A 16,085-nucleotide genomic window follows, 5' to 3' on the forward strand; every position below is an offset into this window, starting at 1 on the left:
TAGTTCGAGGTACCACTGTACGTGGAATATGCAGGATTTCATGTTGTCGTTAATTTGCAGTGCCATTTCCGTATTTTGATCAATTTGTTGCTTTCTTTTGGAGAAAAAAAACAGCCAAGGGAGGGTTTATTATCCTATAATTTCTGAGATATTTTAACAACCCCATTGCAGACATGTTATTATTTAAACTGGGGGAGTGCATGATATGATAATTTCATGTCATACTTCAATTTGCAGTGGTTTTGATTTTGAACCGCATTTCCTTCTAGAGCAATTTGCATATCATCTTACGATTTTCAAACTACTGAAGATGCAGTAGACTTAGTTTGACTTATATATATGAAAGATATCGTATCACAGTAGGTCGGTGCTTTCAAAATGTGCACATAGCGTTAAGTGAGGGACGCGAATGTACTGTACATAACGTGCGAACAGACACCTGGAGGTTTGATGTTATGTTATAACTACAAGGGCGTGTAAAGTCACCAAAGGGTGACATATGGTGATTGCCTCTTTACATTTCCCCTACAACCCAATCAGCCACCCAGCTGGGGTTTATTTTTAATCACCTCTGGTGCAGTTTTCCATCCAACACATTCTGCCTTCCACCTTTTTCCCTTCAAAATGTGTTACTTGGATTAACAATTCGCATAAAATGCATGTTGGGGTGAAAAAAATTACCACATTTGGTCTCACTGTGCTTATGTGGGTTCAAATTCCACCTACTGTGCAGTACTAGAGAGGAAAAAACATTAACAAATAAATTACGGCTGCCTATCCTTGTTAAAAGGGTTATTAGTATAAAGCATTTTTTTATCAGTTCTGCAGTCCAAAATAAGGTTGCGTTTAAATATTTAGTTCACGTATATAAAAAAATAGTCGCATAAATTGAGCTCTCTTGATTGTGAATTCTTGCACTTTTATGTTCTCTTTGCACTGCAGAATTTGTTTTACTAGTGTAACTATAAATATACAGTACTATACTAAATATTTATAGTTATACTAGTGAAACAAGCTGCAGAACTGCGAGGGAAATTCCAGTAACAATAAAATAGCTCAATTTATCCCAATGGATAATTTCCCACATGATTTAAAATTATTAATAAAAAGTATAATGAAGACTCTTGCGACACCATGTTATTTTTATGTTTTAACATTTTGTCTCTTTTGAAATGTGGCTATTGCAATTTTTTTTTCCTAACAGGCAAACTAGGCCATCATTTTTATATGGTATTCCAATGATAAATTGTCTTGTAATAACCATTTCTTCGAAACCCTTTCAGTATAAAAACATAGTCGTGACGCCCTCCCGTTGCACGACAAATTTAATGAAAACATGCTCTTGTGTCTAAAATTGCTTGACTTTGGTGTCCTGATTATTCTTACGTTTATAAATCCCACAAAATGTCCTCATTTTTGGTGCTGGCTAACCGAACCCTGCTAGAATGAGTTATGAAGCCAAGCAATGCAGAAAATGTCATTTAAGTGTACGTAGCATGTGTATCTTTTTGCATTAATATTTGTGTACATTTACTTACATCCATCAGCAATGTTTACTAGCTTTAATTGCATTTCCAGTTTTCCTATTTCTCTCGCCATCACCGTCAACTTCCTCAAGCCATTATCGTTACCTAATGCCCCATGTCCGTAATGTATTCACTGAACTGCATCAAATTGTGGGCGGAAACCATAACCATGGATTATGTAGATAAAACTTGGCCTGGCTAATGATGCTCGGCACACTGACTGGGCAAAGACAACGATCAGAGATTTGACTCCTATTACCGTTATACCAAAGGTTTACGCCCAGTTTTCAAACTGTCTTAATGATTTTAGCAACAGCTCAGGTTTAACCTCAAAGCTTGGCTAGTAAACTACCAGCTGTTTAATGACATATTGTTATATGTTAATGGGATATTATAAAGCCTGGTTAAATCTTTCAATGAATTTATTCATTAGAGATGACTCCGATCACATTTTTAGAGAGTAAAAATATTGTGTTTTTGAATTTTTTTTCTTCATTTTAACGTATTACTCATTGGCTGCCATTGTTGGTAACAGGTGTCGAATGCATTTTGACTCCATCGTGCGTCAAAGACATTGTTTTCGATGTGCGTCAAAACCTGTGACGTCTACGTTTGTCATTTCCATTCCCCCTTTGCGCATCAATTCGATTGACGTCAATGCGCTTCAATTCCACCCATCCATTTTGTGTGAAGGCTGATTTATGTGATAAGGTTGTAATTAAGGTCCGCTCGCAATTAAAATATTTTCACCATTAGATAACGTCATGGTGCTCCTCTCTGTTTTTGTTATTGATTGGATTGGATAACTTTATTCATCCCGTATTCGGGAAATTTCGTTGTCACATTAGCAAGAGGGTGAGGATGCAGAAATAGGAAAGGCATTTTAGACATAAATAGATAGGAAATAAGTAAGTTAATAAATAAATAACTATATGAATAAATATATAAATAAATAAGCGTGTTGCTGAAATATATAATAATGATAATAATAATAATCGGACATAGGCTTTGTCATCATCATTGACTCGACAAAAAGCCTAATTGTCATCATACCCAGAAACTACGTATGACGAAATTGGTAGTGCTTCTCCATAAGGTGCGTTTTCCCGGCAAAAGACCCAAATAAGTGATAATTTTGGACTTGTAATTTGGCATTCTGCCTTGATGGATACATCGCATCACCCCCCCGAGCGGATCACTTACCTCTCACTGTCTTTCACTTACCTTCAGTCAACCAGTAGGAGGCAGATCACCGCCCAATGTCTATTCATATTACCTCACCCCGAAGTTATTACGCAGAAAGAATTGTGTGTCGTGTTACCGCAAGTTTAGAGTCCTGAAGGATGTGGGGAAAAAACTGTCCTTAAGCCTATTTGTCCGTACTTTGTGGGACCTATAGCGTCTGCCAGAGGGCAGTAGCTGGAACAGATTGTGACCAGGGTGGTATGGGTCCCCGATCTTCTGGGCAGTTAGATATATATATACACATACATATACACATATAGGTATATGTACATATATATGTATATACAAACATACAGATACATATATAAGCACATATATACATACATACACATATATGTACATGCATGCATACGGTAGGTCTTAACATGCAGCCATTTCTTTTGTTAAAGAGCCTGACAGCTGACCAAACGGTAGATGTTTGACTTATGCCATCAAGCCATTAGGCTTTTTGCGATATGGATACAGTGAATGTCTCATATCTGATATTGCGCTTTGTGAAACGGGAGAAGTTGGTCACCGAAGCTGAAAGCGTTGCGTGAGTCGTAGAGAGGAAGGCAGTGTGCGGTTTCTGCAGATAAGGGAACACGAATGAATGGAGCCTTGTTTTTCGGAGTTAAAAAAGAAGGTTGAGACAAAAATCTCTGGTGACAAAAATACTTGGAGGACACATAAAAGCGCAGCAAAAGATAGTGAAAGGCCTTCAGGCCACCTCAAGGCTGAGTGTGAGGGGAATTAGATAATTCCGAGATGATAAATTATATGGCGGTATGGTAATCACATGCTACTATATATTCTGTGGACAAAACAGTGTGTTCCCACTAAATCCTTAATACACAAGCGACAGATGTAAATGAAGTTTGAAAAAAAATGCTATAAACTGACTTGTGTTCATAGAAAATGACTATCTGAAACAAGGCCTTTTTTAGTGTTTTTAAAGACTTTTGAAGGAAAACAAACTGTTTTGGTCGTCTCAGTTTGTGACAAGGTAAAATGACTAGGCAAAGATTACGACCTTTTCAAAGGAATTCCATCAATATTTTTTTGCCCTGGACTGCACATCATTTAATGTTCAACACAGGGGCGGAGCTTATGATCTAGATGAATGACAATATTCCAAGACATTAGAAAGATGATAGCCATATTTGTTCTAGAACTGTACTGTTTTGATGTTTTTTCTCATGTCTATAACATAAATAGAGGTGTTCATGAAAATTCATGCACTGGAGAGACAAAAAAAAGCTTTTCATTTTTTGATTTGTTGGTATTTACTCTAATTGCCTTTGGATCATTTTGTTCCTTCTGCAGTTCTGCTGCATAGCATATGGTTGCTTAACGAGGCAGTTTTTAGTTGTAATAGCGGAGTAAATCACGTGGATTGGAACAGGATAGCATGATGTGTATTTTATCTTAGCAGTAATGCTCCAAACTTATGAGACTACAAAACAAGAGTTTCTGCAACATAACCAGTTTTTATTTTCCTACCACATAATTTTTTTAGAAGTATTCTGATGCTACATTTCTAAATAGCATTTATATATTTACAATCCCGCCCCCTCCACATTGCCACACTGTAAAATGAGTATTACAATCCATTACATATACAACAGTTTCATTAATATGAATAATTTAACATGTTGACATTGGACCTTCGGCATAATGTGGTAGGAGAACATTAGCGTTAATTGTTGTGACTGACTAAATAAAACTATTTTTTTTAACATCTGTGATTGGTGTACATGGTTCACTCAGATAGGCTCCAGCACCCTTTCTAGACGTGAGGATAGACGCTACGATGAATAAATCAATTTAATAAAAAAATTAAATATCTCAAGTCCAATTGAATTTGACATGAAGTCATTTTTTAAGAGAAGACTTGTCTATTTAAATGACAATTTTATGATTTTTTTAATCGTTTTTAGTTTTTTCCCACTCCCTTTGACTCAGAAACTCTTCAAACATAAGAAATATGGCAACCCATTGATGCTGAAAGCCATCTCAATTCAAGACATCACTCTTAAACATTCTTCGAAGAAAAGAACTCCCATACTGTTAACAGCTAAATGGGGATGAAGGTTGAGTTGAAGATGAAAAGGTCAATGGAATGAGAAGAGTGCGAGGGACATTGGAAATGTGGATGATGGTTGCTATCGAGAGATAAAAAAATAAAGAAAAAAATGGGATGGAGGAGGAGATATGATTCTGGGAGAAGGACAAGAGGGGATGGATACAAATGCAAAAAAAAAGTAGACTTGAGATGAGGTGGGAGAAAATATATTGAAATAAAATGTAGAACAGGGGGAACCCATGCAGGCAAAAGAAGTGTTCAAAGAGGATGTTGTTGAGTCTCGGAGCAGTTAATGGAATGTCATTTGTCAAGGCCATCTTGAATTCTCTTTAAATGCATCAGCAAATGTACTAGACTCGGCTCAGAACAGCCAAATATAATTCATTTCCTCCTGGGTACTTTGTATACCACAGTACCATTTGGAAAGGTAAACTTCTTTGGAGTATGATAATAACTACCTGGAATTGGGTGAATACATCGTTTTTATTTTTTTTTATTCATTTCAGGTATGTGCAGTAGTCCGTGAGAAATAAATCATAGGACGGCGTCTTGTCTCGCTCCATTTCCAAGGCTATTGCGATGCTAGTAGGTAATAAAATATTGGCAAGATAATATTGACAGGAATTGCAATGCATATGTTGGCATTTTTGAAAATTTGAAAATGGAAGCTAATTTGTGTTGAAGTGGACTAGACTGTATTTGAAATGAATTTGGATCCAAGTCATTTTTTCCAATATGTTAGAACACGTGTCAAAATGGCGGCCCGGGGGCCAAATCTGGCCTGCCGCATCATTTTGTGTGGCCCGGGAAAGTAAATGATGAGTGCCGACTTTCTGTTTTAGGATCAAATTAAAATGAAGAGTATAGATGTATATTAAATTTCCTGATTTCCCCCCTTTTTAAATCAATAATTGTAATTTTTTAATAATTTTTTTCTGTGTGTTTAGTTCAAAAATCATTTTGTAAAATCTAAAAATATACAAAAAAAGCTAAAATAAACATTGTTTTAGATCTATAAAAAACTGAATATTCAGGGCTTTTAATCCAGTCCTTTAAATCCATTTATTAAAAAAAAAAATCTAAATATTATATCTAAAATGGTCCAGCCCACGTGAAATCAAGTTGACGTTAAAGCGGCCCACGAACCAACCCTAGTTGTCTGACACCCTTGTGTTGGAACAAAGAGCATCGTTGTCATCGTCTGACTGCAGCAGAAGAGTGAGTCATAAGTTCTCCGTAAATTGGACAAATGGCAGACATGAAGCCAAAAATGTCTGACCCTGGTCATCCACTTCAAAGTTTAATTAATGACGTGGAGTTGGAAAGATCACAAAATGGTCAAGCCAGAAGTGGAAGCATGACTCAGGTGTAAAATATATGAAAAATAACACAAACAGCGGTGAAAAAAAGGTGTTGTTTAGTGTCTCTTTGCTAATTAGGTGATCCAGCATCTTTACTGCTGAGTGGAGTTGCTCGCATTCCAAACTGAACGACAGAAGTGGTGGCCATTGAATCCTGCTAATGGCAGCATTGCACAACACTTAATGCTCAGTAGGCAGACTAAGAGACATCTGCCTGGAGCAATTTGTTTGGCACGTCAGATTGTCGAGGCTGGTAAGAAGGGCAGCAGGAACATTTCACCTTCTGACTCTTTGCGGATTTTGAATCTGTCCTCGCTTCACATTCAATGGCAACCTGGCCTTAGAGAATCATTGGAATCCCAAAGGTTGAACCGTATTTTACTTCCTGCTGAGAAAGACCAGTGGGCCCTCCAATGGGAGAGGGAGATGGCAATTGAAAACGCTTCAATAAATACGGAGCTAAATGTTAATTCACAAAGGAATGACTGTTATGTGTTGCCCTGCAGGACAGTATGACTCATACTTTGTGTTGTGTTGTTTGTTTTAGTGTTCACGCACTTTTGTTGTAGTTCTTGAATATGAGCAGGAGGGGGACAGGAAAATCAAAAATTCGAGATACCATTTGTAGTTTTCTTTCATCTTTAACAAATTCCGAATATTGATTAGGCGTGCAAATGACTTAAATTCTTCTGGTGACATAATTCCAATTTCCGCAGATTAAAGAAAATTAGCAAAGCTTGGCAATGCTTTTATTATTATGATACAACATTTTGTAAACCATAGGGTTTTCTGGAAAAAAATTTTTGCGTTTTCATACCTGTCAACCTCTGCCGATAACTGCCCTTATAAATGATTATGATTCCCCTTACAAACCCCCCAAAAAACTTACAAACACCGTACGACTCGTACGGTGTTTGTAAGTTTTTTTGGGGGTTTGTAAGGGGAATCATAATCATTTATAAGGGCAGTTATCGGCAGAGGTTGACAGGTATGGTTTTCATCCATTATCGTGTTTGTGTAAAAGGTTCCTCAATGTAAAACTAAACGTAACTGCAATGAGTTTTTTTGAGGCGCTAATTTATGTTCACGTCTGTGTTTGACAATTCACTACACTAATTGGCTACAACCATTCAGTAGCTTCTCACTTCTGACCCACCAATGAAATGTTATTATAATCTCTTTATGAGCGCCTGCTAATTTTCACACTCAGAGCTCAAATCAACCCTTTATTTTCTTTAATTATTTGCTTCATTTTATTAATTCGCAAAGAATCCTCAGGACACCTTTTTGATTCCACGGCCCAACTCTGGCTCTTTTTTGATCCACGCTATTTGAAGTTCAATCTTTCTCTGGAGCTCTCCATTTATCCCCCGTTCAATCTGGTAATTGAATCAGGTTAAAGGAAAGGCCTGTGGTGTGGTCTACAGCTTTGCTGTGGTTTGATGTGTCACTAAGGTGGGATGTCTATCACTATTTGATGGATAAATGCCAGCTTGCCACAGAACATCTTACTCCATCCATTGCCCATGCAAACATGCACCCAAAATTTATACCACATCATCATCACATTCCCCCCCCCAAAAACACGTTTTGTGCTTCAGGAAAAGTTCTTCAATTTGTTATATTCAGTTGGCAGGCATTGAACATGAAGACTATTTCACCTTTTTTCCAACCACCAGTGGCTGACTTGCAATGACTTCCAAACTTGATAGTCCCTTATCCACCTTACCCGTGCACTGAGTTCCAAATGTTATCATTACCATGTGGCCGGATGTCATTTCCAACCCCTCGGAGCAAGCGGGCCGTCTCGGTAAAATGGAAGCCGTGCAGTGGTATTTAGTGTGGAGAGAATGACAAGGCATTAGAACAGCTGCAGCAACAATGGGTCATGCGCACCTAGGGTTGTTAAATTGATTCATAGCCATCTCCCTCAGTTTCTAAGACAAATGTGGAATTATATGACTCAACCTTCAATGCCCTTTAGTTAGGTGAAATGGGCTCCTGTTGAGGCAGGGACTTTAGAAATGTCAGTCTCCGGGATGAGGCAGGAAAATGTGGGAATCTATGGACATGAGGCTCTCAATGGGGAATTGCTTTCTCTCGGGTACTTTGTAGATGGAATTACTGCATGCGTAAAATGCTCAAGTCAGGTCATAGGTACTTCATTTTATAGTCTCCACTATTGGACTGGCCTGTATCAGATATATAGGAAGGAGAGGGACAACCACTCTGATTATTATTTCACTTGCGCCCCACTTCATTTGGACCATTTGGCCTCATGGGTGTCAGACACAAAATAGACTGCCGTGTCCGTGATTGCCCGCTTTCAATTTGCGGCCCCTTCTATTGGCTTGGTGTAGCGGTCAAACACTTTTAGCTTTGGATTGGACCTAGGTTTGCCACCATAACAAATTTTACCAGGCGATATATGGGATGATAAATTACTACCCCTGTGAATATTTTAATATATATAATTATCATACCAAAAAGAAATGAGCCAATTTGATCACGGATGTAGGTATCAATTTTACCAGCATCTAAAGGCATTCTAGATGGATTAAGGATAGAGTGAGATGCGTTGCTATAATCTTGATTACGATGCGATGTTTTTGCCAATATTTTTGATATGCACAATAGAGACATGACTGTTTGGGATAGTGAGAAAAAAATGTATTAAGTCAAGGAATATTGATTCTGGAGGCCTTGGAATTAATCAATCGTGAGATGAACCCAGTCATATCTGAATCTATTAAATTAAGTCGTAGAGATACTCACTCTTTTTGCTCAAATAGTGACAAATAAAGGATTTATATTCTATCAATAAAGGCAACATGTGAAAACATGTCAACAGATAAGTAATGTCGGATTTAAATGTGTACTGCTGGATATTGATTGTCGCTTGGCGTTCTGCAGTTGAAATGTAGGCTACATTTACAAAGTAGATGTTAATGCACAAATCCGATTTTTTTCTGTGGCTGTTTAGGCTGCCGTTTTAATTTTCTGTATATAATGGCTACAAAGTGACACCCACATCCAGAAGTAAAAAAAAAAAAAATAGACTTGTCACACCATGCTAGGAGCGAAAAGTAATCCACGTGCAAAAGAAAAAGCAGCCGCAGTTTGAAAAGTCGAGCAGGGTTTATCGCTCAGCATGTTATTCAGCTGATTTGAAAACTCATAATTCATCCGTCACCGGGCCACCTCACTGATTGGCGTCTTTCGCATCCTATTTGAGCTCTTTATTTCTTATTGGAGTCTTTGGCGTCAAATTTTGGTCTTATCCTGAGAATTATTTTGAAACACTGACTCTCAAGCAATGTTCCCTCTAATTTCCCTTCTAATCTGAGCACACTGATTACTGGTGTGAGCAACATCATCATTGCTCGCTATGGGCACACACCAGTATCACACCTGCCATAAGCAGGTGCATGTCTACTACACATAAATGATTTAGTAATAATAAAATGTAATGATTAATATATATATGAATCGGCGGCCCGGTGGTGAGTGGTTCGCGCGTCGGCCTCACAGCTAAAAAAAATTCTTAAAAAAATGGGATTTTATTTTGTGCGCTCCATATGATTTGCTGTGCGCAGAGAAGACGAGAGTAGTGCGCAATTGTGCACTCGCGCAGCTTAGAGGGAACATTGCTCTCAAGTCAACTTTAAATTCTTTCATTCCCCAGATAGCTTTTAAACTGTCCCATAAATCCATTGGTAAAAATAGTAATAATAATAAGATGGCTCAATAACGATCTATACACCCATATTAATTCTCAAAACCAAAACTACACTGAAATATTTCAAATATGCTGCATAAATTTGCTTCAAGTTGCTATTCTATTCATCATTCAGTTAAATATCAAGTTTAAACAATTTGTTTCCAAAGAAATAGAAAAATCCAAATGGGAATTATTTTCATCCATTTCCTCCACCGCTTGCCCTCATTAAGGTCGCAATTGTGCTGGTATAATAATTTCATTAAACCGGTATAATAATTTTATTCTGTAAAGAGAGTAGGTCTCGTGCATTTTCGACTCGGTCTGTTTTGTTTTCCTTTTTCCTTTTTCTGTTTCATCTAATGATGTGTGTTTAACTATGCATTTTAATGACTCTCCAGGGAGGGGTAGCACATCAACACAAACACTTGAGACAAACAAAACCTGTTTCTTGGAACAGATTTAATTCGGAATAAAATTAATTGGGAAGAACTTGCAAGAACAAGCTGGCAATTAAGTTAATTTTCAGGTATTTAAATGTTAAAGGTAACAAATTAAATTCATCGTAACATAAATATGCAACTAATGGGATGGATTAGCAAAGATACTCTATTAGCTATCGGTGGAAAAACTCTTTGTAATTGGATGTACATTCTGTAACATATCCTTTTACTCTAGATTTCATCTTGGAAAGCCTAGAATGGGTATAGCTGTTCATCTCCACTGAAACACCACAACATAGGGACATATAGTCACAGTCGGACATCAATTCTTACCGATATTGATCTGTCCAGGCCATACCCTTGAGCAAGGTGATTTTACACTTATCTCTCCGACACTCATCTCAGCTCAGTGTTGAATTTGCTGTGCTTTGAAGATTAAAGAAGGAATCCACAGCATTATTTTCTTGCTGCTTTTCAGTATAAATGTTTTTCACAATATAATTGTAGAAAGGTCACTTGTGCACACTTGAAAAAGGCACATTTACAAATAAAAAAAGGTTAAAATGGTGTGTATAGGCAGACAATAAGGAGCAATTTTGCTTAATTTATATCCCATTCTGGACTCATGTTTGCACTTGAAACTCTAAACTGTATTTTATATATAATAGTCAAAAAAACGCCTATTAGAAGTCACAAATTAAGGAAATTAAATCTTCCAAAAGCTTCCAGTCATGATCATTTATTTTAGAGTACTCTTTGACAAGATTTGAGGATTTAATTAGTATGTAAAAACTCATGATAGTTCAATTTAACCTTATTATTACCACACGATTAACTTCTATTTGAGGATCAATGTCCTTAAGTGAAATAAATAGTCTTTTTTTCTAGGAACAATGCTCCCTCTCATTGGCAAAGGCATAAATTGCCCCAGGACATGGTAGAAATCCCCTATATAATTCAATAAATGAGTTCTTTTGCCATTAAATAAGGAAACCCCGTGGTCACAAACTTTTTATGCAGCGTTGCAAATTAGACAGATAACAAAAAAAAAATCACCATCTGTGGATTAGCCACATTACGTGTCTTTAGTGAATTCCTGACAGGCCGCTTTCTTTAGGGCTCATATTTTATGCTTATACTGAAAATGAAATCATTTTCTTTAATGAGCACCACTGAAGACCGGTTGACGTCTTCATTATCATGCAGCGTCGCTTCGTCCTGTCCTCGATAATGTTTTTCATACTCGCTCATTTCTCAGCTTATTCATTCTGAGGTTGCCTTGCCGATGTTTTTACAGATGACAAATAAACAAACGCCGTGTCTTTAAATGTTGCCTTCAAGGCATTGGTGGGGTGCTATGTCAAGGTTTGCTGTTGAACTGAGCTGTTGTGTTAGTCTATGCTGTGAAAACCAATTGCAGCGTCTGGGTAATGACAAAAATATAAAAAAAACTTTGCAAGAACAGCTGCTGAACGAAGCTTCCATTGATTGAACATTTTTTAAAGAATGTATGTGTGCTTCTTAGAAAATCAGATCCTTCGCCTCTGACTTGTTATGAAAGGAACTCTCTGCAGGATGAAATCTTTTCCGAAATTCATTGTGTCAATTACAGATTTAGTATTTCTAAAGTCAAGTTTTACAGGCAGCACTCTTGGCTTTATGATCTGCGCCCTACATTTCAACACAAATTGAATTTTCTGAACCGCTTTATCCTCATTAGAGTCGTGGGGGGTGCTGGAGCCTATCTCACGGCCGGAGGGGGAACAAGGAGACAGTTTAGAGTCTCCAATCAGCCTAGCTTTTTGGAATGTGGGATAAAACCAGAGTACCTGGAAGAAACCCACGGAGCCCAGGGGAGAACATGCAAACTCCACACAGGTGGACCGACCTGGATTTGAACCCAGAACCCCAGAGCTGTGAGGCCGACACTCTAACCACTTAACCACCAGGCCATCAATACTTATTATGTTGACTACATATTAATTTATTAATTTATTAATTATTCATTTGTCAGTTTGTTTGTTGTTGTTATTATTTGTGCACTTAGTGGTGAAGCTTTAAATCTCATTATACTTGTATAATGACAATAAAAGCATTCAATTCAACGCACATACAAAGTGCCCCACTTGTCTCCAAGATAGAGTTCATGCAAACAAAAATTATCCGGATCAGACAAGTGATCCATTCATTTCCGCAGTGTAATGCACGTATCCCAAGGTAAATTTAAAAAAAAAGACTGGTATTTGCAGGAAGCCAATGTGTACGAGTATCCAAGAGGGTGAAATGCGGGCCGCTTTTTTCCATTTCACTTTCCTCTAATTACTCCACATCACTGCTTAGCTGTGATGTGTCATTTTCAAACATTTCTCTTTAGCTAGAGTAACTGCTTAGCAATCTCCTGTGGTAAGTGGGGTAGGATTGCCGGGTGGGTGCGTAAATAATATAAAATACGCCATCCCGTCACCAACAGTCCCGCCTGCTTTCTTTCAATGGGTAATTGCTGTTATTTTTGGATCACTGCACCACTCAAACAAAACCGACTGAAAGCTTTGTCTTACTTTTGTGCAGGGTATGTTCCCTTTTTTGTTTACCCCATACCATGATCATACATATCACCACACATTTTCACCGAATAAATTGATGATCTGCTAGAGAAGAGGAGCAATTCGCCAAATAAGAAAGGCTTGTTTGTGCATGTCTACTTTGTATGTGCGTTGAATTGAATTGAATGCTTTTATTGTCATTATACAAGTATAATGAGATTTAAAGCTTCACCAAGTGCACAAATAACAACAACAAACAAACTGACAAATAAATAATCAATAAGTAAATTAATAAATATGTAGTCAACATAAGTATTGGCGGCCTGGTGGATAAGTGGTTAGCGTGTCGGCCTCACAGCTCTGGGGTTTTGGGTTCAAATCCAGGTCGGTCCACCTGTGTGGAGTTTGCATGTTCTCCCCTGGGCTATGTGGGTTTCCTCCAGGTACTCTGGTTTTCTCCCACATTCCAAAAAGGTAGGCTGATTGGAGACTCCTAAACCGTGTCCTTGTGCCCCCTCTGGCCGTGAGATAGGCTCCAGCACCCCCTGCGACCTTAATGAGATTAAAGTGGTTGAGAAAATGAATGAATGAAATGAATAAAAATTAGTCAATAACATAAGTGAGGAAGTGCACAAATAACAACAAAAAAACAAATGGACAAATAAATACTCAATAAATAATCATAATAATAATAAATAAATTAATAATAAATAAATAATCAATATAATAAATAGTAAGAAATATTTTCATATATCCAATATAGGATAAGTTAACACTATTTGGCTGGCAAACCATATACTGTGTAGTGTACTATTGCTCAGAGTTATCTCAACCTGGGGATAAGCGGCTAAATTAATCAATTAGAACCATCTGTTAAAGCTTCAATTTGTTTTTTGTTTGGAACTTATTATTTATGTGCACATTAGTATAAGAATATTTGTATCTCTGTCTGTTCTCTTGATATTCTGGTGCTGCTTTTTTTTTTGTATTGCAGAGCCAAGATGGGTGTGGTGCTAGGCGGAGTTTCCTGCACCACACCTGCTTCTTATCTAATCAATTTGTAAGCTGATGCCATTTTGCTAGTTGATAGTCTCATGCATAGAGACTTTTAGTGTCTAAAATGCCCTAAAAATGTGGCTTTTATAATGAATAATCATCATTTGAAATACTGATCGACAACTGGTAAGTAAATAATGATGCTACAACATTGAATATTGAAGTTTACTCCAAAAAGAGATGTTCCAAATTGGCAGCATGCTGGAAAGAGGGCAGTTCACTCTTCCTTAACAAACAATTGTTTCAGATTACCAAAAAATAATTGCCATTTGATCCACTATGGCCCCAGGTTTCACAACTAGGAGAAAGAGAACTTTGCCTAAAGTGTTTCAGCTCTTTTCTGGACCGTAGAAGGGGATGTTTACAATCAATCCCCTCTTTAAGGCTCTGTTAAACTGATTGACTAGTCGGCTTGTTTGGCTGTGGTGTATTGGACTGTGACTGTGTACTAATTATCCATGAATTTGGGAGGAAGATTAGCTGGGCAAATAATGGTAGAAAAGTGGGGCGCTTGAGGCAGAGGGTACACACATTGGGATATTCATCAACTCACAACAATTAGTTCATTTTGACATCCTCATACCTGTCAACTTTGGCCCAAGATTTTCCTTATGAAAACATTACTAATTACTGTGTCACATCAACAAAACACATCTAAAAATGTATTTTTAGTGTGCGCATAACTGTTTTACAATGTGCAATTTTTAAAATTCATTTTTAACGCAATATTAAATGTGATTGCAACACAAATCCGGAATTGTGGTTGTTATTATTGTTTTTTTTTTTGTGTCACCTACAGTTTACAGTAGGTTGGAAAATAAACCATTGAAAACTCTAACAAAGGTGTCTTTGTCCTTGTCCTTGTAAACGCTACAATATATGATGAAAGATGACAAATCTCATTTTTGTCTGATGCAATTTGTTATATATTTTTCTTTCCTCATAGTGGTATGTTTGCTTGTTTTTGTTTTTTATAGGCGAGTCATTGGTGGATAGAAGTGGCATTCCAAAAGGCTACTGGAGTTTTTCCTGGGTAGCTGAGGATGATCTTAGCTTTCCCACCAACTGGATGCCCATGTCAGGTGAGTTGGATATTGTTAACCTTGTTCAGCATGACGGACAGCTTCCGCCGCCTCTGTCCTCCAACGTCCTATGCAAGCAAAAGACTGTGATACACCACTTCAGCGCTCCATCACAACAAATAAACATCTCTGCCTTACCTGCCCTCTCCTTTCACGTCGTCACAGATGGAGTTAAAATACAACGACAATAAGCCTTTTTCTAATCTATATGAAAAAACATAACCACTAATGAGTTTAAAAACAGCAACAACATGTTGAAAAACGTCTCTAATTGCTGAATTAAAGATTTGGATAAAAAAGTACATTCTATATTTTGCCAAACACAACATGCGGTAGGTAATATTACGTGTGTACCAAACTGTGTGTGTTTGTGAATGTGGTTTCTTTTCTAGCCACGTCAATTATTTTCTACCGCTTGTGTGTCTTTCTGTATGATACGGTCCAAGCGCTTTGCTAAAAGAAAAAAGCAGGAATGCAAATTGACATGAGACGTAGGCCAATTTCAAACACTTTGAAAAATTAAAAAAAATAAAGCATAATCTGATTGCAAATACTTTTGTCACAAATCCCTACAGCACAAATGCAAAGAGCTGACACACGTCAGCGATTTAAATAAAATTGTAAATTTGTGCAGAATTTCTCAAACGTGTTTCCAAGATCAGGAAATTTATTTAATTTTATTCAAGAACAAATAATACACAAAGATTAAACAAAACACAGATTCTATGGGGATCAGTCACTATGAAATATTTCATTTTTTAAAGTTTTGCACATATGGCAAGGTAATGTTACATTTACGCATCAGCTCTTATTCTTTTGTTCAATGGTGGATTGCTAGCAACTATTAGGCACATACTGCCACCTACTGTAAAAGAGTTTATAAGGTGGGAGTTGTAGTCAGACCTTTATATTTGCCTCTATGGAATTTGGTCTACTTCCAGGTCATCCTTTTCTATTTTTTTCTTCTTTTGCAAAGTGTTTCAAATTGCCTTCATGTTGTGACAATTTGCATTTGTGCTTTTTCTTTTGGTAAAGTGTTTAAACTA

General features: G+C 37.2%; 1 protein-coding gene across 3 annotated transcripts in view; it reads left to right on the forward strand.

The window, feature by feature from the left end:
* Positions 1-16,085, forward strand: part of alk (ALK receptor tyrosine kinase) — a 193,628-nt gene that overhangs the window by 88,782 nt on the left and 88,761 nt on the right. For 2 of the 3 annotated variants that reach the window (XM_077621023.1, XM_077621025.1), the window contains exon 4: positions 14,935-15,039. In XM_077621023.1, the coding sequence (XP_077477149.1) occupies positions 14,935-15,039 (105 nt within the window). Of the gene's footprint in view, positions 1-13,919; positions 14,084-14,934; positions 15,040-16,085 lie in introns of those variants that run through there. The other variant, XM_077621026.1, reaches the window with a different exon arrangement.

The sequence above is a fragment of the Stigmatopora argus genome, chromosome 15, assembly GCF_051989625.1.
Source record: "Stigmatopora argus isolate UIUO_Sarg chromosome 15, RoL_Sarg_1.0, whole genome shotgun sequence".
Taxonomy (NCBI): Eukaryota; Metazoa; Chordata; class Actinopteri; order Syngnathiformes; family Syngnathidae; genus Stigmatopora; species Stigmatopora argus.